The sequence below is a fragment of the Besnoitia besnoiti genome, chromosome I, assembly GCF_002563875.1.
Source record: "Besnoitia besnoiti strain Bb-Ger1 chromosome I, whole genome shotgun sequence".
NCBI lineage: Eukaryota > Apicomplexa > Conoidasida > Eucoccidiorida > Sarcocystidae > Besnoitia > Besnoitia besnoiti.
This window is the reverse complement of record NC_042356.1, coordinates 6,941,907-6,962,075: the sequence shown is the minus strand read 5'-3', so window position 1 is coordinate 6,962,075 and position 20,169 is coordinate 6,941,907. Positions and strand designations below refer to the sequence as shown.

At 55.1% G+C, this 20,169-nt stretch overlaps 4 protein-coding genes across 4 annotated transcripts; 3 read left to right on the top strand and 1 right to left on the bottom strand.

Moving 5' to 3' along the window:
* Positions 1 to 3,432: 3,432 nt before the first annotated feature.
* Positions 3,433 to 5,482, bottom strand: BESB_009790 (alveolin domain containing intermediate filament IMC4; the record flags this gene model as incomplete). The annotated part of the gene is made up of 4 exons (XM_029359733.1): positions 3,433 to 3,759; positions 3,917 to 4,585; positions 4,834 to 5,043; positions 5,327 to 5,482. The coding sequence occupies 4 exons, from the start codon at positions 5,480 to 5,482 to the stop codon at positions 3,433 to 3,435; spliced, it is 1,362 nt and encodes a 453-aa protein (XP_029222646.1).
* A 1,730-nt stretch (positions 5,483 to 7,212) lies between these two features.
* On the top strand, positions 7,213 to 9,734 carry BESB_009780 (alveolin domain containing intermediate filament IMC1; the record flags this gene model as incomplete). The annotated part of the gene is made up of 4 exons (XM_029359732.1): positions 7,213 to 7,494; positions 7,715 to 8,079; positions 8,225 to 8,513; positions 8,874 to 9,734. 4 exons carry the CDS (start codon positions 7,213 to 7,215, stop codon positions 9,732 to 9,734), a joined length of 1,797 nt encoding a protein of 598 aa, XP_029222645.1.
* A 2,034-nt stretch (positions 9,735 to 11,768) lies between these two features.
* BESB_009770 (uncharacterized protein) lies at positions 11,769 to 14,271 on the top strand (the record flags this gene model as incomplete). The annotated part of the gene is made up of 3 exons (XM_029359731.1): positions 11,769 to 12,182; positions 12,530 to 12,803; positions 13,148 to 14,271. The coding sequence occupies 3 exons, from the start codon at positions 11,769 to 11,771 to the stop codon at positions 14,269 to 14,271; spliced, it is 1,812 nt and encodes a 603-aa protein (XP_029222644.1).
* Positions 14,272 to 16,587: 2,316 nt separating this feature from the next.
* On the top strand, positions 16,588 to 20,079 carry BESB_009760 (putative alpha-tubulin I; the record flags this gene model as incomplete). Its single annotated transcript, XM_029359730.1, has 7 exons — positions 16,588 to 16,649; positions 17,378 to 17,507; positions 17,909 to 18,253; positions 18,623 to 18,793; positions 19,021 to 19,280; positions 19,526 to 19,786; positions 19,926 to 20,079. The coding sequence occupies 7 exons, from the start codon at positions 16,588 to 16,590 to the stop codon at positions 20,077 to 20,079; spliced, it is 1,383 nt and encodes a 460-aa protein (XP_029222643.1).
* Positions 20,080 to 20,169: the final 90 nt, after the last annotated feature.

Below are 20,169 nucleotides of genomic sequence, written 5' to 3'. Positions count from 1 at the left end.
TACAGTTTTCGAACGTCGACACGACTTCGCGCATGCCTGAGGTTCCCAGCCGTCCCGTCACTGCCAACTTTTGCTCAGGTAAGGGGCGAAAGATATTGTCGACCGAGAACTTGGTGCGACACTACATTTCAGTTGTGTGCCTCCGTGTCTATGACATCTGTATGCAGCAGCCTGCGGTACTCTTGGGCTATGGCGCGCCACTAGCAACATACCCTTTGTGGTAGTGCTGGCGTAGCGGACAACACCCGAATACTTTCGCCGTAGGATTCCATGGGAATAAACGAGATGGGATCCTGCGCTTCGTGAGCGGTCTCATCTGTCACTGCCGGCGCTCATACTTGCACGGCCAATAACTTCGGCTTCTCCCTCCTGTAGGACAATTCGCCGTGGCACAAGTCCATGGGACAGGATGGGCAAATGCTCCTGCCACTCAACGTGCTAACGCTCGGAAGATTTTTTTCTGATGTGGGAGAGAGGGGACAACATGAAACTCAATACAAATGTCATCGAACGGACAAACGATGCTGAACGACGTGGCACTCTTGGCTGGAACAATACGCGTTTGTCGTTTGTGCAAGATGTCGTAAGGATGGGGTGCCGGTGTGTTGTCTTCTGTACGTTTCAGGGGGTACAGCACCCCAGGTACTTTCTGCCGCTGCTTCTGTTGCCAAGCCACAAATGTTTACTGAGCCCAAGATCCACGACAGCGGCATTCCTCTGGCTACCTTGTGTTCTTGCTGAGCTGCAGATCGCTCTCGTGCGCTCCAATTCGGTCCTCAACCGCCAGCATTTGTGACTTGCCCAATCCGAGGTCTAAACTCAGATGTAATGCAAAATAATGCATGCTCTAGTAAAAAAAGCGACTAAACCTGCGCCACATCCAGGGCCCTACGATGTGTTTGCGTCTCCGCTTCAGCAGCCATACGACAGCCCCCCACACGCAAGAAATCCCCTGTGTCAAGCAAGCGTCGCGGTCTTTTCGGCAGGATACAAGGTAGCTGACAAAGCGGTACCCAAGGCCAGATGTATACATCAGGACACACTAGGGAGCCGCACACAGGGCGAGCATCGAGAAGCAGTCTGTAGCGTGTTTGTTCTGGCACGACTGCGACGCGTGGAAAAACCACCTATCAAAGCGTTAGCTTTCCCGGAGTATCAGCACGGCTCATCGGTGAGATTCTGGACTCACTTCCCCTTATTGACGAGAGCACCCTAACGCTCCCTACCGTCTGCAGGTAACATGGTGGTGCGGTCCGTCGACGCAGTGGTCGCAGTTGTTTGAAAAAGGCGTGTCGCTATTCTGTTCCGCGACGCAAGAGCGAAAACGGAGCCTCGCCCCCCACGCAGTCTTCACTTTGTGGTAGCCAGACCGCCGCTGAGGACGATAAGGCTATTTGATTTTTACTGTTTACCTACGCTCGTTCACCGTGCCGCTGTCGACTATCCAAACAAAGCCGATACTCAGTTGTCGTCAACCGTGGCGTCATCTCTGAGAGACGCTCAGTCCTCGTTATTTTGAGGCCTTTCTTGCTGCTCTGTGCCCGAGATGATGAATCGCGCAACCGGGCGGACCTTTTGCGTCCTGTCCATTTGCGGGATGCTAGCCGCAGCCCCGTTTGTGCCCACTGAGGCGCTCGGCCGAGAGTTGGCTTCGCCACTAAAGGCCAATGCTCGAGCCGCGAAGGATCACGCAGCAGTTCATAATGACGTGCTAGCAGTTGTTCCCAGTGAACTGGGGGCTGGGAGCACTGCTGATGTAACGGAGCAGACCCCATCCAGCGTAGATACCCGGATTTCAGATGTTGCCAACGGGATTTCATGGGCTTGCAGGATATCTGAAGTGAAGAACGGTTGTGGCAGTCGAGGCTACGATGACGGCACACGAATTTGGAAGGGAGCCTCATGCCCTGCAGATGCATGTTGCAGTAAGACTTATTGCCAGTGGGCGAAAGGCTGCGGTAACTTCTGCACCACAAAACCTATCTATTGTGGTGTGAAAGATATTTTCGCCAAGCTGAACTTCAGCTACGGCGCATGTAATTGTGCTAACTATGGGGAAGTTTGTCATCCGAATGCTGAATGCAAAGAAGTAAATTCGCCAGGAGGTGGTGCATATTGCCAGTGCAAAGCAGGCTTTGCAGGGGATGGGAAGATGTGCACAGCCGCCACAAGGCTCTGCCACAGGGATTCATGTGGAAGCGGTGAGTGCGTTCTCGATGCGACGGGCAGTTACAGGTGTTCATGCCCTGACAACTCGGTACGACTGACGCGGGGCGGCCGAGAGACTTGTCTTTTCTTGCCTCGTGGGGTGCGTATGGAGCTTGTTTTCCGTGATTCCGACGCGGCAGAGTAGCCGACAGCAGTGGCATATACGGATTTTTTTGTGTGTGATGCGTATAAGTGCAAATAGAACCTGCGCGTTATCAAATGCAGTTCCAGGCAGTCTGTCACGACCCCGCCAGCCCTCTGTGAGATGCAGCATTTGTGTGCAAGCTTTCGAGCAGAACGTTTTCAACTGACAATTATCTATCTGGAATCATAGTTCCCTGTCTCCCTTCTCGATGGAATCTTATCCGGCAGTTCATTTCTTGTGTCACGCACAGACAGAGTTGCCGACCTTGCAATCAATTTACGTAGGTAGAATGCGTCATTATGTGAGGCAGTGGCTGGAAGCTAAAGCACGTGCTCGATACACAGAAAACATGCAAATCTCTAAGCCGGCATACTGAACACGGTGTTACAACGCGTAGCGGTGAAGACCTGGAATCCCCAACGTGTGATAGCGATAGCTCGCCCGCTGGTCTCACACCACTGACCGGGCCTTTGTCTCGATGAGTTGTTCATTTACGCATCACGCATCGTCTGGCGCCTCGCTGTCGCTAGGTCGAAAGCCCAGCAGAACCTTCTGCGCTCATTCACTAATACTAGTTTTTGTCGGCCTTAGCTAACGTCGGGTCAGCAACCGCTGCAATATTTGGTGCAGCAAGGCTTCAAAGGGACTTTCCATTTTGAACAAATGATGGAAGAAAGACTTGATCAGAAATCCCCATTAGGAAGATTTACAAAAACATGTCGCCGATTTCGCTGTGAAGACATGATTTGTGGGAGCGTTCACGCGGAGAAAAAACATTCGAGCAACCCGTGTGCGGTACCCCCAACGGTGGTGTGCAGGGCCCCACGTCGTCGCGCTCCAAATACATACAACTAAAAAAGTCGTAAACATGTCTCCAGTCGTTATATTAGCACACTATGTGGTGGCGACAATCCTGTCCCCGCATGTATTAAATGATTGTCTGCAGTCTTCACAGCGCACGACAAGAAACAAAAGCAGGAGCCACGTAGCCCCCTGCTGCTATAAGAACAACGCAAGAGTGTAGCTTCTATTAGTGTGCACCCGAAGCTTCCCATAAAGACGAAGATCCCACGCTCTGTTTAGTTGAGGTTGACTTGGCTCTGCTGTCCGGGAGCAAGCGGCGTGACAGCCACTTGCACAAACGGTCCCTCGCCACTCTGATGCTGCATCGCTTGCATATCCTGTGCACTAAGAGCCGGAGAGGCGGGAGCACCTGGAGCGCCGGAACCAGCGAGTGGAGTCATTGCTCCGCTGTGCTGCTCAGACCGCAGTGGCGTGGGGACATGGTCCTTCGACCAGCCTGCCCAGCCGGCGGGCGGCGCGGTGCCGTCCCATCCTTGAGGCGGGGCCATCGTGGGGTATCCCTGCTGCGCCAAGATTTCGACGGTGCTGCCCATGGTTCCGAGCTGCACACAAAGAGAGAAGCCGCAGAAAACACAGACAACTATACACAACATATGCTGCCTTGACAGGCGTGCCAGGAACGAAAATCCACACGCTGCCTTACGGATTTCGGGGCCAGTGCAGTTTCAGAGCAATGAATGCGGATCGCAGACGGCCTACCTCAGGTACTTGTTCGCGGCGAGGCATGCAGCATGCAGAGAAACCATAGCACGGGCCCTGTTGCGCGATGCCCTCGGCAGCCTCTTGGCTGCCCTGGTAGTACAGAGGAAGGAGCTTAGGGTTGCCCATCGCCTCCTTGGGAATAGGGTGCTCGATGGTGCGCTGCACGTGCACGGGGACAGGGACCTCCTTGTAGCGGGGTTCAATCTTGGGGCAGAGGTACTCCTGGACAATCTGAAGCTCGACCGGAACGGGGACGTTACGATCGACAATCTTCTCAACTGGAATAGGGCGGTAGTGGGTCATAGGGACTTCGACGGGTTTGGGGATGTGGCGGTACTGGGGGGTCATAACATTGCGATACGTGTGCTGGATGTGCGGAACCTCAACGACCTTCTCAACAGCAATCGGTTGCGGGACCTCAACGACCTTCTCAACAACAACTGGCTGCGGGACCTCAACGACTTCATCCTGCTGGACAACCTGAACCTCCTCGACCTCCCTCTCGACTGCCACATCGCGGTAGTCCACCTGGCTGATCTCGACGACCCTTTCCTTGACAACTTTGCGGGGAACAGGGATTACGCGCTCTTGCACAACGACACGAGGCACTTCGATGATCTTCTCCTGGTAGATGTACTGAGGAACCTCAACGATTTTGTCGACAACCTTAAGGAGACACATGCAGCTCGAACAAGACGAACCATGAGCGTGAGACAGCCCCAGACAACCAACTGGGAACCTGGCACGCCTGTGAAGCTGAGGAGAGTGCATGCCGCGACTGAGTTGGCTGCGGTGACATGATCGTGGTCTAGGCCCAAGATGGTCTACGCAGCGGCAATCCTCTTCTACACACGAAAAAAAACCGTATTCTACCGGTGGTGTCTGCTGTCGTATAGGCTGGGCGAGCGACTCACCTTAACCTGGGGGACCTCGATAATTTTCTGCTGGTAGACGGGCTTGTGAACGTGCTTGACGCGCTCCTGGATGATGGGTTTGGCAACATGGGTGATCTTTTCGTGGACAACATGCTGCGGCACCTCAACGATCCTGTCGACATACTGCACCTGCGGAACTTCGATGATGCGCTCCTGGATCTCCTCTTTCAGAACCTCGACAACACGTTCCTGAAAAGCACCAAGCGACACGTCAAGGCAGATGTGCGTGCGGCCAGAAATGGACAGCGGACTGTAAGCGAACACGCTCCATCCATCAAACAGGAGTGATGGATCTGAACTGTGGATATGCACTTTTTCTATCGGACACAGAAGACTAGGATATACTTGGTAGAGCACGACTAAGGGATTGGACCACGGATTGCGGACAGAAAGAGGCGAGATGTTGCAGAGTTCATGCGGCTGTTGTGCGTAGATAGTAAGATCATGCCGGGTAGCAGAAGAGAAATCTCACCTGGACAAGGGGCTCCAAAATTCGTGCTTCGCCCTGGGTAGCAACAACCCCAGAAACCAGGCGGCTGCCTGGCTGCTGCACAGCAGGAGCCAACTGCGCCTGCTCACCACCCTCGCAGCAGGGGGCACAGGGAGACTGGCAACACTCAGAAAACATGGTGTAAAGGAAGAACGAGACAACTTCCTATAAAGGAGAAGGGTACAACAAGCTCTGAAGAGCAGTGCAGGATGTGCGCCAGGCACACGTTCCTCCGCACAAAAATTAGAATTCGCGCGCGGCTGCACGTTTGCGCCTCGAGGTCTGAGCACGCTCGCGGCCGAAAATGATGTGACTCGCGGACGAAGTGCCTTTCCACAAATGGAAGAGTTATGAGTGCGGGACGGGTAACGTTCCCTCAAAAAATTAGGTCAAGGAGAAAAGACGCCACCCCAGACAGTCTCTCAGGAAGAATGCACGGGAGGAGCTCCAGAACAGTTGTGCGCGTCTTCCTAGATTCCACGATAAAACTTTTCTCCAATACGAGCAGAAATCAGATATATTTGCAAGGCAGACGAGACGACGACGGATTGCGCACGCACCAGCTGCAGCTGTGTCAGACGCGATGATGTTTTCCTAAAACAGTCGATCGCTTGAAGGGACAGAAGACTGGAAGCGTAGAATGAAGTAGCCACAGCAACGCGCGGCTCTCTTGAAGCAGAAACGGACGTCCGTCTGCAGTCGCGCGGCCTGTCAGCGCGACGTCGTGCGCCCGCAGACGCAGCCGGTCCAGCCGGTCTTGAGCAATCACTGAAGCCAGGTCTTGTCCCTGCTGAAGCGAGCAGCAGCCCGCGCGCGCAGAGCTGCACATCCAGCTCGAAGCTCCGGTTGGCCTCGCTGTTGCAATGCCAGTCGCTCGACGCGTCTACCGCCCGCAGATGGCGCCTGCGTCGGCTGGGTTCCGCGGCGGGACCGTCCTAGACGACAACGACTCGTCGGTGCGCCTGCTGTCTGCTTGCTAGCAGGGAGATTTCTAAGGCCGACAGCCGCGCACGCAGACTAGAAATCGCAGAAATTGCCTCGACCGTCAGCAGCGCTCTAGCGGACGAGGTGTCCTCATCGAACAGCGCGCGCGCATGTTCCAGAACTCAGACGCGGCAGGTTGCCTAGGCGCGCGCGCGCAGCTCGTCGAGCGATACTCGCGTGCCTGGGACTGCCTTCTTTCTAACAGCAGGTTCACGCGCGATGTGTGTCGCCGCTGGCCTCTCACGCAGAGGACGAAGCGCGATTGAATCGTTGCCTCTTGCACGCGCTGTCCGCGGGACGTCTCTTTCTCGTGGACATCGGCTGTGCGGCTTGGCTGTTCATCGCGGGCCGTTGCGCCGGACGTGATTCTTTTCAGAAATCTTTTTGTGTTGCGATTTCTAAGGTGTCCACGTTTCACCACCGTCTACTTTTTTTGTTGACCTTTTGTGGTGGTCACCTGCCTTGCATTTTCAACACGAGACTTCCGTCTTCTCCAAACGTAGTTTTGGACGCGGCCTTGCCTGACTGCAGCAGACTTGGCCGCCGTCCCTGTGGCTCGTCGTAGTGCCGTTCTAGAATCAGCAATTTTTATTTGCCTCCAAGCTGGCTCAAACGCAGCGGCGCTCCCATCCTCAAGCAAATATAAGTGTGTGTCTGTGATTGTGATGCACTCTCGAGTCAGTCTCTTTTCCCTCGCCAAGACTGGTTAGAAAGCAGCTCTCTGGTTTTTTACCGTTGCCCTACTAGGTCACGTGGCTCGAACGCGAGCCAGCGGGTCCAGCCAGATTCGTCTACGTTGCACCCTGTCGCTCTGTGTATTCTGAGGTACCCCTCTGGCTCCATTGACTCTCCCCTGGAGATTTCTTCGAGTTAAGCTCGCTAGGATGTTTCAAAAGTGCGCTGACCCCTGCGGCGACTGCTGCCAGGCCGGCGAGCAGCCGCGCGCTGAAGCCGCGGGTCTGCCCCAGGTCGTTCTGACGCCTCGAGGCTACGAGGGCACGACTCTGCGCGTGGTTGCAGAGGCCACTGACGCCTCCCCCCGTTCTGAGGGAGTTGCCAGCGTCCACCGCCTCCACGGCACGCAGGAATCTGTCAGATCCGTCACCCAGGAGCACGCCGACCGATCTCGCGCAGTCGCCCTCGCCGAGGAAACAGAGAGACAATGGGTGAGCATAGTCTCCGTCCGCGAAGACGCAATCGTAGCGCGTCACGGGAATAAACGCGGTGCTCGGAGGATCCGATGCGTGTGAGACCAGGATCTAGCCCGCTGCCGCTTGCTGGTAAGGCGGCCCTTTGTCTCGCTGATCTTGCAGCGGGCGGGATGCCGACATCGCCTCGTCCAGCAAAGATATTTTTTCGTTTCGTGTGTTTTTCGCGCTTCATCAGGTCGCTATCACAGCCTACCAGCCTATTGACACCGTGACTAAGACCGTCGAAGTGCCGGTAGTGCGCACTGTGGAGACTTACGTGCCCAAGGTTGTCGTCGAAGAAAAAATCGTCGAGGTGCCCAAATACGTGCCCGAATATGTCGAGAAGGTCGTGGAGGTCCCCGAGGTTCAGTACGTCGACAAGATCGTGGAAGTCCCGGAGTACCAGTATGAGTACAAGTACGTGCCCAAGGTCGACACCCAAGAGAACGTCATCCAGCGCCCCAAATACGAAACCAAGTACATCGAGAAGATCGTCGAGGTCCCTCAGATCAAGGAGGTTGTCCGCTACCAGGAGGTGGAGGAAGTCGAGGAAGTCATTCGGTAAGCATCGCTGCACAGTACGAAAGAAAATGTCGGTTGCCAACTACTAGCCCACCAGCACACCTGGCGCAGCAGTGCCGTAGGGTGGTCAGCCTAGCCACCCCCACACGGTGGGTCACCCCTCGCGGCCTGTCTTTGTCCTCAGCTACGTGGCAAAGGACTCCGTGGTCCCCGAGGAGTGGAAACGCATCCAGGAGGAGCAGGAGAAGCGCGAAGAGGAGCTGAAGCAAAAGGAAGGTCGCGAAGAGGAGGAACTCAAAGCTGTCCTCGAGGAGGAGCGCAAGCTGCATGAGGAGAGAGTGAAGGAGCAGATGCGCGTCCAGCAGCAGATCATTCAGCAGCAGCTCGCAGCTCGTGCGGAGGAACAGCGTCTCATCGAAGAGAAGCGCCAGGCTGAGGAGGTCAACTACCATCTAGCCGAGGGCGCGCCTCCGGTAAGCACACTACAGTGGGAGATTCGGTCGCGGTCGGGATGACCGCCCAAGTGAGTAGGGATACGTGAGCTTGCGGAATAGCACTATCAATAATAATCAAGATGCTCATTCTGTATACTCAAATAATTACCCATCCACTGACTACATTTCGAGTCGTAAGGTGTTGTCGTATCAACATTCGGGCATTCAGAGCTCGAATTTCAGATAAAAGAGCTAGGTTAATGAGACAGGAGTGCGCACGCATTCATTTCCGCATCGCCTTCAGCGGATCAGACACCGCACACCGGCAAAGGCACGCCTGCAGCGGCCGCCTCCATGTCGATTTCTCGTCTCGGTGTGTCGACGAAATGTCCTTAACAGATGCCCGCGATCCCCAAGGTTGAGCAGGTCTTCAAGCCGAAGGTCATCAAGCAGGTGGAGATCCAGAAGCACGTCCCCATCTCGGTGGATGTCCCCGTCCCGTACATGGTGCCCAAGCCGGTTGTCGTCTCCGTCCAGGTGCCAGTCCTGAAGTTCCGCGACCACTTCGTGCCCGTGCCGGTGCGCAGACGCGTTGTGCCCCGCATCAGGTGGACAAATGAAGTGTACGAGGTGGAGTGCATCAAGGAGAAGCCTTTCCTCCAGGTCCAGGACGTCATCAAGCCTGTGCCGTGCGATGTCGAGATCCGCATCCACGAGTATGTCGAGAAGGCCGCGCCAATCAACCCGGCGGAGCTGTCTCAGGCCGACATCCACGCCATGTGGATGCGAGTCAACGCCGACTTGGCGGAGAAGAGAAAGCAAGAACTGGGCGACAAGTATCCGTATGTCAAGCATCCGCAAGGCACCGTGTTCGGCGAGCCAGGCTGCAGCGCAGAGGAAGGCGAAGAGGGAGGCGAGCAGCGCGAAGGCGAGTCCGGTGGCGCGGAGCCGCTCGCACTCCACCCGGGTCACCCGCTCAACATGACCTACCTGCAGAATGAATGGATCAAGAAGGACACCATTTCCACGCACGAAATGTATACTCCCGAGTGGTTCGAGGCCCACCAGAAGGCGCTGTACAACCTCACCATGCAGCAACCCACTCAGGTGCAACTGAGCGCCGAGCAGGCGGCGCAGCTCCAGCAGCAGCAGGCGCAGTTCGGTGACGCGCCGTGGATGGAGGAGTCCCGCGCCGGAGCGACTGTCCGCAGCCAAGACGGAGCCTCTGAGAGCTCTCAGGCGCAGGAAGCCGCGCAGTAGGACGTGGACGCATCCGCTCGCAGAAAGACTGTACCGTTCTAGACCCGACATGGGTCTCAACGACGATAAGGGAAGTACTTTGACAAGGGGCTGTGTGTCCCCCGTCGGCAAGAAAGACGCAAGTTTTATAATCGTTTCTTCTATGTCGCCTGAGTTGTACTAGTGCCTGCTTGGTGATGTCGACAAGCAATCCCATTAGCGCAAAATCTGCCGCCGCTATCAGGCGCGGGGTGATCAGTGATGGAGGCCAAGTGGAAGAGTTTAATGTAGCCAATTCGTCTGAGTGGCCAGGCATCACCGTTTTTTCCGTTATCACAGTTGTTGTGTGATGAAGTGCGTTTCCGCCTGTACCCTATAGCGGTGAACTCTTTGTCACAGCCATTCGCGTCCTCGTTCTCAGGACGTGTACGTGTCCACTACAAAGCGTCCACACAACTTCATTCTTTGCCACGCCTGCTGCTCAATCGATCGAATCACCTCGAAGCAATCCCACACCCTCCTAAACACGCACTGTGAAAACGCGTGCCCTTGTTGACAGCTCAACACCCGCCGGAACCCTTCACCGAAACAGGTAGCTTCACCTGCGTGAAGGAGATACCTTTGCCAATTACTCACACAGCTCTAGAAAAAGTAGTCCGAGGCAGCGATGTGTACGAAGGAAATTCGATAGCCTTTTGCAATGGTCTTAAACCATGGTCACGGTAAAGACTGAATTCAATGTCCCCATTACTTCACTTCGGATGACTTCATTGAGGCCAGGAGATTACATCACCTCTACACAGTTGGGCTGACGGAGTTTGTATCGGGGCTATTGCGTAATTCTGCAGTTACACGAACGTGCACTGGTAGGCGCAACTGAGTGGCAATACGTTGAATGCCGCACGTATAGAACGGAGCTGGCCGTTTTTTTTTTTCCGTAAACTTGCATATTCTGCGCGGCGGCAGTGCTGAAGGGCGCACGGTCTGTATTGGAACGCTGAGGGACTCCATGCCTCAAGCTACATTCTTCTGATGCACTGGCAACGAATACGCATGAGGGAGACGGGCAGCGTGGTTTATGCGCACACTTTGTCCTTTCACAACAGCGGTACCGAGGTCCCCGTGTTTGACAGGATGCACTGGCTGTGATTTATGGGAGAGGCTCTGAGAAGACACCAGGATGGAGTTGAAACTGCTGGATTCATCAGTCGCCGGAGTAGAGAACCAGGGCTGCTTCTTTTCCCTTTGCCGGAGATACAAGCTTTTCGCGGTACCTGCATAATCCGACTGCTATATGCATGCTGAATGCATTGGCGTTGCGTATTGCCGACCTGGTCATCGCATGCACTTCTACTGCGGCAAACCCGCATGCTCGCGAGCTTTCTGTACGCCTCGTTACACGGAAAATCGCGCTCCTGCCTCACTTATCCTTTATGTAGCACGTTCCCAGATGTATTTGCGCGGAGAGTTCCTCAGTTTTTAGCTGTTTGCTTCTCCGGGGCCCCAACTGCGTCCTGCGAGGTCTCGCAGGACGCCGCGACGAGAGTGTGAAGTGCTCGACGCTGTGACTCCGTGTTTCCGTCTTCGCTTTGATCCGGCGTCTCTGCCGTTCATAGGTGTCGTCGATCCTAGTGTGTCTGGATGCACTGGATTTTTCCGGCAGCACCCAACCTGGGGCTTTCTGAAAGGTCGCGGCGTCTCCGCGGTCGACCCCGTCTCGCCCCTCGACGGGGCTGCGCAGTCCCACGTTCGCCTGGGCGCGTGACGCTGCCGCGTTCGAGAAGTCGCCGCGCGGGAGCGTTGGATCTTCTCCAGAAAAGGCTGGGCGTCGCGTGTCCAGCCAGGGGCCCCCGGAGGGGAAGTCCTGGAGGTGCGAGACTCCGCCGGCAACGCAGGGCAGCCGAGGCGAGAGAGAAGCACTCAAAAGGACTGCGGGAGGTGCGACTCCCGAGGGCTTGACAAGCAGCGTCTCTGGCCTTCGTCGTTCTCATACGCTGAACCCGACTCGCTTCTCCGATGGAATGCGCGCTTCCAACGGACTGCTCGCGGATCCTCATGCGATCGCGGCTCCTTCGACCCTCTTCGGTGCACGGCCGGGGATCCGCTGTGCCCGTTCTACCTTCCTTGTCGAGCTCGCTCTCTCTGGATGCCAACTGCGCGTCATCCTGCCGAAACACAGCTCCTCTCCTGCGCGCATGTCGGCGACCCTGTTGGCCCTGCGCCGCTCTCTCAGCCGCGGGCGCTGTGCGGCCGTGGGACTCCTCCTCCTCGTCGCTCTCAGCCGGCGTGCTCGCTCAGCTGTGTCAGAAACGATTTGTGCGGCCGAATCAAGGAAGAAATGACTACAGGCAAGTCGGCGGGAAGAAGCGCAGTCAAGGCGTGGAAGTGCTCCCTGAAACCATTCGACTCCTCATCGAGACGCGACAAGCTGCTGCAGCAGGCTGCTCTGCGGGCCTTCATCTCCTTCCAGTAAGTTCCTGTGAACCGGAGAGAACTTGCGCACACAAAGAAAGTCATAGGCGTTTTCCTCGTCGTCTAGTCGTCAGCGGTCGGTAGACTCGATGCGGGCGCAGCCGTCGCCTCGCATGCGAGCGCGTGTGCTGCACGACGCGGGTTGAGAAGTACAAGAGTAAATGCATATATTTACTGAGATATATTGGTATCTCTCTGCACGTATTGGTACGCGTTTAGTCCTCTAATCTGCCGGCCTCCTGGCTGCGTTTCACCTCTGGAATTCCGAGGCATGACACTTCTCCCGCGCCGGTGCCGCGCCTGAGTGGTGCCTCGCCTGCAAATGCTCGTTCTGTGCGCCTCAGAGAAATGCCGATGGAACTCTGGACACCGCAGCTTGGCGCAGCAACTCCCGCTTCCCCATCACTGAGGCTCTGCGCCTGCCGACAATTGCGGAAGTGAATGCACCGCTGGAGCCCTCGGACGAGCGAAGCAGAGGCCGCGACGATGCGCGGCGGCGTTCATCTGGCAAGAAGGAAGACATCGAAACAGATTCGGATGACTCTCCTTCGCCTCTCAAAGGCGTTCAGCGGCCAGAACGCATGCGGGGGCTGCATAAAGTCGCCCTGCACTGTGGAGGTACCGTACACATTACACACGAGCAGCGGTGAACGAGGGGGAGGCCGGGGGAGACAGGACACCGCCATGAGGAATTCTTGTTTGGCCTGAATCGACGGCAACTCGACGCCAGCGGCCGCTGATCCGCGATGTTGGCAACGAGCTTCCGCGAGAGCCGGCGATCGTGCCGTCATGCACATGCTGCAGATCTTCGCTGTTTGCTCTAGCCCTGCGGGCAGGGCTTCGAGTCTTGCGTCGCGCGTTCGCGGTGTGTTTTCGCAGCATTCTGTGCTTGTTGCTGCTGACGCTTTACGGCCGTCCATCTGTGGTGGCGAGAGCCGGGATGCTTGTGTGCCGCTGCTCAGATATTTCTCGTCTTCGGGTCGACGCGACGGTCATGGGAGCTGTGCGGTCTTTCAAGCCCATCGGAGAGGGCCGGGGCTTCACAGGCTGCTCTGCTCTGCTGGAAGGCGCTGGACCGTCTCTACCCCTCTTCGTCGCGCAGCAGCGTCAGCAGCTCGGCGAGGAGTTGCTGCACACGCCCGTGCGCGGGGACCCTTCCAGCGCACAAACCGTCGCTGCCGCGGCCGTGCGGGCGCTCAGGCGGGGCGTTCACCACTTCAGCGCCTCCATCGTGCCCGCCCCGCTGCGATCGGCGTCCACTGTCCCTTCGAAGGCGGAGGCGGAAGAAATGCCGATTATGGAGCTCGCTGAAGTTGCAGCGCGTGCCGCTCGTTTAGCCGGTGCAGCCGGAAGCAAGGCGCGAGCGGGCGAGGGGCTTTCGTTCCCCAGCCAGGCAAGGGGCGCGCATCGAATCAGCGACGGAGTGACTGCCGGCGCTCGTGCCGGCGGCCCCAGGGACGGGATAGCCGTGCGCGAACCCGCCCTCGACCCTTCGCAGCTGTCGCCCCCAGGAGCCGTCTTGGTTTCCCCTGGGTTTAGCTTGCCCTCCAGCTTCCTTGTGCATGTTGTGGAGCCCAACGCAGTCCTTTCCAACCAGCAAATGCTGGATGCTCTGTTTCGCTTGGAAGAGAGGGAGGCGCTTCGCCGAAAACAGAGACAGCTTGCGAACCTCAATGCGTCTCAGCCGTCTGACGAGGCGTCGAGCGACGAGGATGACGACGAGGACTCGGCAGACGCCTCGCCAACGGAGTGGCGCCAAGGCGACGAAGGACTCGAGCTGGGCGCGCAGCGGATGCAGTTGCTAGAAGAATGCTATATCAATGCTTTGAATGCAGCCTGGGCGCTAGGCGTGCGTTCGGTGGCGCTGCCATGCCTCGGCGCTGGTGTGGGACGCTTCCCGGTCTTCATCGCTGCAAGGTGTGCCGCCAGGGGGGTTGCGAGGTGGATGGAGGAGCAAAGAGAGCTTGAAGGACGTGAAAGTAAGGACGGTGACAAATCAAAGGAGTTTGATAGAATCGTGTTCTGCACCTCGAGTGATATTGAATGGAACGCACTCAGGAAAGTGATACCTCAGTTTCTGTCGTAATTGAGCATCTGAACTGATATGATCTGAACGTACCTTCGAACTCTTCTGAGGCTTTCTGGGCGTCTTCAACGGAAAGCGACCGACTCCATTTTCCGCAAAAATCCGGTTCACCCACCAGGCAACGAATTTAGAAGGTCATTCTTCAATGCTGTTCTGCGGGATATTGAGGTGACAACCACGGTGCAGGAGCCGCAGAGTAAGAGTGGGGTGCGTAATAAGGGACTCGAGGATGTCTTGATATTTAATTATGTAATTCTCTCACTCCGTCAGAGCTGTCCAGTCTTCTAGTGCAGCGCGGAAGGTAGTCTCTGTTAATTCATTTTTGAGACACGGATCGCTGCTCAAGCGGGGCTGGCTCTGCGCGCGACGATAACTCGTCGCACTATGCTTCGAACATGAATACAAGTCTTGCGGGAGAATGGCACGTTCCTGCCTTCGCTGGAGAGTCTCGCAAAGCCAAAGGAGCGGTGCGAAGGGGTGACGGGGGGGCGTGGGGCGGGGGAGAGAGACGAATCTCATGAGAAACCAAGGCGGAATTCTCTGCAGAAGCAATAAACCGTAGCATGCTCTCCGCCTCGGCGAGCGACGAAGCAGGAGCGCTTGCAAGGCTGAGGAACAACTCTGATATCTACGGGTACACGCCTCCGCGACCAGAGTTGAGTCCCGAGCGTTTGTCGGACTATTATCTTTAGAGCTAATCTGCATGTTTCTTCGGAATCAGTCCTTAGCGCTCGTTTTCGGCACTCAAATGGCTACCCGTTGGAAATATTGTCCGGTCCAGGACAGTTGCACGACAGAAAGGACGTCAGATACACAAGACGCCGCAAGGCATACAAATCACTCTGCACAGCGATGAAGCATACGAAAGATGTTTACTTAGCAGCACAGGTACTCGCCAGCATGTGAAACGCACCGTACGTACTGCATACATTGGCCTCTGGTGATATACTTGCTGTCTTTCTTATTCGATTTGTGTAATGCAGTTGTGGATCGCGGACCATTTGCACAGACAAGATAGCTACTTATATGTGATAAGCGTGAGGGCTCAGCCGTGAGTTCGACTATGCTCACGCCAGATTAATACCTGCGTTTCGTATTCGCCCGTGATGTCTCTTAGTAACTTGAGGTCCTCGCTATCCCGCTGTAAGTAGGTTTGCCCCTCTTCATCTTCAGACTGCTTGCGAAATGAAGGCACTATCTGCTCTGCCAAGAGACAGAGTCCTGATAATGAGACGGGTAGACCGCGCCACACATTGAGCCTCTCTAAGGCAGGAACACTATGTGCAGGTCGCAAAGCTTACGGACCCACGTCGGCCGCTACCCTCTCCCGGCTGTATTGTCTGGAAGCGACGACGTACTATTCGTGATGTCTCCCATCCCAGGGACTCGATGAATAAAAAACCCAAGGCTAGCGCGCTGCAGTGATTTGCATATTCGTCCTTGACACGAGGCAAGATGCCAGTTTTTCTTCAGTGCATCCCGTTTTTCGTTTCCGGCTTAATAGTTTGCCTTCGAGAATCACTGCAATGCTATATCCACGCGACGAACTACCATGTTTGCAATAAGCTGCATGCTAATCGTCCGCTCTTACTGACAAAAAGGCTCCGCGTCTTGTGAGCTGACTTTCCGAAAGTATTAGCATACATCCTGTTTCGGCGTTTTCTCCCTTTTGTCCTCGAATCTCTTCTTTCGAGTTCTGTTTTGCGAAACAAAAGACTCTGCCATTATCAATTATTCCGTGATGTCGACACTACCATGTATATGGCTGATGAGGTGAATCATACGGACGAGTCTTCCCCCCTCAGTAGGCCCGCAGCGCCATTCTCTACACCTTACGCATTCGCAGGATATTCCAAGTGGGAGCGTTTAGGAACCTTCCTTTGGCGTTGTCTGCTTGTCTTGCCTAAACACATTTTGGCAAAGACGGCAATTCCATGCCGCAGACAAGCAATTTCCATTTTTTTTTGTTGAATCGTCTGGTGGATGCCAATATTCTCTGTCGAGGGTTTCTCATCTACTTGGCACGAGTTAGCCGTTTCAGAGTCTCTGGGTTTGTGCGAATTCAAATGGCCACATTGCTTTGCTACCGATATTGATAGAGCTGACGCCTTAAAATCCCCGTAACGATCGGTTCAATTGAATACCCTCAAATATAAAAATATATTTACAACGGGATTCTGGTGGACATCGTGAAACAGCGTTGTCATGCACGCTGTATCCTCTCCAAGTGCGTGAGGAGGGGTCACCTGATGCAGACTGAAGAAAACTGCCCAGAAAAGGAATGCCTTTTCTACCTGCCCAGCACCCCCGGTAACGATGCGAGAGATAATCAGTCTGCACATTGGTCAGGCAGGCGTGCAGGTCGGGAACGCTTGCTGGTAAGGCGCCATCCACAGGCTCTGTGATGCCTCAACGATGTGGTGCTGCTAAGTACAATTGCCGTTGTCCACTGTTGCCGCGTCCGAAAGCTCGTGTAAAGTGAAAAAGACAGACGTTGTGTGGGACGAAGAGATGCGATTCTTCTGCAACCTGTCGTGCGAGTCGCATGGTCTGATAGACAAGGAAGAGCCGCCGAAAACTTCAGACAGAAATCGACAGCATTTGCACCGATTTCCTCAGCAATGGAACATCCATGCAGAGGACCGGGTAGCCACAGTGAAGCATCTCGCCGTCAGCTTTCAGACAGTACATCCTGATGCCCCCTTCTCTTTTGAGACTTGTTCTCCGCTTTGCCGGTGCTTTGCTGTTTTTACTTGAAGAAATCATAGCAAAAACCAGTGGAGCAGGGTGCTTCCTCCTTAGAAGGAGCGAGGATACAAACTTATCGAGCCATATCGGATGGTCACCCGTGTGCATCCTGTGCACGCCTTTCGCATCCCTAGAGAAGTTGCAGGGTTTTTAAACTAGGTCGTGCTCTCTCCATGGCGACGAGTAGACCTTGATTTCTTGCGTCTTCACCAGCGTCAGGGTCCGAGCCCCCTGCGAAAATGCTGACCCGAGCGGTGCTGAATGCTGTTTCACCTCATCTCCGCGTTGACGCAGACGTGCGAACTTTTCAGAGTGCTTTCTTTCGTTTGTTTACGCACTCTTGTTTTCGTGTGAGCAGGGAGCTGTTTTGCCTTGAACACGGTATTCGGCCGGATGGCCGCGGAGTCGACCCAGTGACTGGGGGCGACCTTGATTCTTCCGATCATTCGTTCCACGCTTTCTTCGCAGAGACTGCACAGAAGCAATATGTGAGCGCGCGCCTCTGGTATGCATGCTGCGGCTTGTCGCTGAGCGCTGCAACTGTCTCAAAGAACATCAGCCGGATTCCCTTCTCTTGCTCCCCTTCCATGGGCCAGCTGGAACAATGTGGAGCTGAGACTTGCTACACTTGCAGCTAATCGTCTGAGTACGCGTTGATTCTCAAATGGACAGTCAAGTACTATGCGCCGTTCTTACAGTTGGAGGTGCAGGTGACGTATTACTGCCTTGCCTCCTGCTCTGGCCAAAACCGACAGGCAGATGCTACCGGTTCCCCTCGACGTCCGGAGCCGTGCGCGTAGCATAACTCTCCGGCACCGTGGCATCGCGCGACTCACGCAAACAAATTTTTAGGAGGACGCTGCGTTTGTGACGTTTGCTCCTCTCTCAGGTTCCCCGCAGCGTAATGGTTGATTTGGAACCAACGGTTGTGGACGACGTTCGGAAGGGGCACTATGGGAAACTTTTTCACCCCGACTTCCTTTTATCAGGAAAGGAAGACGCAGCAAACAACTTTGCGAGGGGATATTACACTGTCGGCCGTGAAATGGTTGAATCACTGATGGACCGCATTCACCGCCTTGCAGACAACTGCGATGGCCTTCAGGGTTTCTTAGTCTTTCATGCCGCGGGGGGCGGCACTGGCAGTGGCCTGGGTTGCCACCTCATGGAGAAGCTCTCTGTCGAGTTCGGGAGGAAACCGAAGCTTAACTTCTGTGTTTGGCCCAGCCCCCAAGTGCGCCTCTTTCGTAGATTTTCCGCACAGACGCGAGCTATTAGTTGCTGACCGATTTTTCTCGAGGCTCGCGAAAACCACTCACCTAGGGGCATGATAGAGGTTTATTTGAGACACACCCCCAGATGCATTCGTATGCCGCTCACGCGTAGGTCTAGACGTGTCTATAGATCTTGAAGTCGTAGAGTAGATTTTGTACAAAAGCCACTGGGCGCAAAGATAGGACGTGTACATCCGCGCGTGGTCGTCGTCTTATTTGGGCTGTCGCGGCCGCGTACAGTGAGCACGGGGAAAGCTATGCTAAATGGAGTGAAGCCCCATAGGGGGCATCTCATTTACGTCACTGTCGCAATGCGCTGAGTGACGCAGGTGTCGACATCAGTAGTCGAGCCGTACAACGCCGTGCTGAGCTGCCACTATCTGCTGGAGCATTCCAATGTAGTGGTAATCCTGGACAATGAGGCTGTTTATGAAATATGCCGGCGCAACCTGGACATACAGGTTCCATCCTACTGCGAACTCAACAGACTCACTGCGCAGGTCAGCCCTCATTGCGTACCCGACCATGGCATTTTTTTGGTGCTCCGGTACTCATACCTGAAACCTTGGACTGTAAATTAGCGTGGAATTGTAGTGCTATGCTAATAGAGAGATCTGCTGACATGGCTTGGTTAGCATAAGGACGTTCCTCACTGTGGTGCATGCGGATCGAGCTGCCTTCCACACGTCCCCCTGTTTCCGTTTTTCTGCTGCCCCTGCATTATCAGGTTATATCCTCCGTGACGACTTCCCTCAGATTCGATGGAGCTCTCAATGTGGACATGACAGAGTATCAAACAAACCTGGTGCCGTACCCCCGCATTCATTTCTTGCTCACCAGTTATTCGCCACTTCTGTCGGCGAGCAAATACAAGCACGAGCAAATGAACGTCAGGGAAATTACCGTTGCTGCTTTTGACGAGTGTAATATGATGGCCAAGTGCCGCCCATCCATGGGGAAGTACATGGCCTGTTGCTTGATGTACAGGTAAATGTAGTATCGCCGACACACTGGCAAGTGCAGCAGTCTCAAAAAACATTTACATTGTCATTTGCTCGGCCGAGCTGGGGGAGAACACAGATGTTGGGCAGCAGCGTTTGTATTTCGTCGATGCTATACGATAAATACCATCTGTAGACACGAAAACGGATGCACTTCTGTAGCGCAAAAGGCGGATCCGCACCTCCCGGGGAAGCGCCCACCTCAGGTTTCTGGCTGTGGTTTGTACCTAGGGGGGATGTCACCCCGAAAGATGTCAACGCTGCCATGGCAACGATTAAAGGACGGCGAGACATCCACTTCGTCGACTGGTGTCCAACTGGGTTCAAGACCGGGCTCAACTATCAGCCGCCTACTTTCGTGCCGGACAGCCATCTGGCCGCAACCCCACGCTCTGTGTGTATGATGAGCAACTCAACCGCGATCAAGGAAGTTATTCAGAGGATAGACACCAAGTTCGACAAGATGTACTCCAAAAGAGCCTTCGTCCACTGGTGAGCGCTCCCCTGTCACATGACTTGCGCAAACAGGACTACGGCAAGCAAAGAATACCTAGAATTCAGTTCGAACGAGCGAACTGTTCCGACGTAATCTGCATACCGCATGGGTTGGCTTTCTGTTTGCACGTTGCAGGTTTGTCGGTGAAGGAATGGAGGAAGGAGAGCTCACTGAAGCACGGGACGACTTGGCGGCCTTGGAGAGAGACTACGACGAGGTTGCCGCGGTAACAACGCTGGAGCTTCACGAAATGGACGAAGACATGGATGAAGATCTGCTTCCGAATTGAGCCTCCCGGCAAATTGGTGACTGCCCCTCGTTTTTTCTCATGCCACAGCGGTGCTCATTTTTATACGGGCAAACGGCAATAGCAAGCATT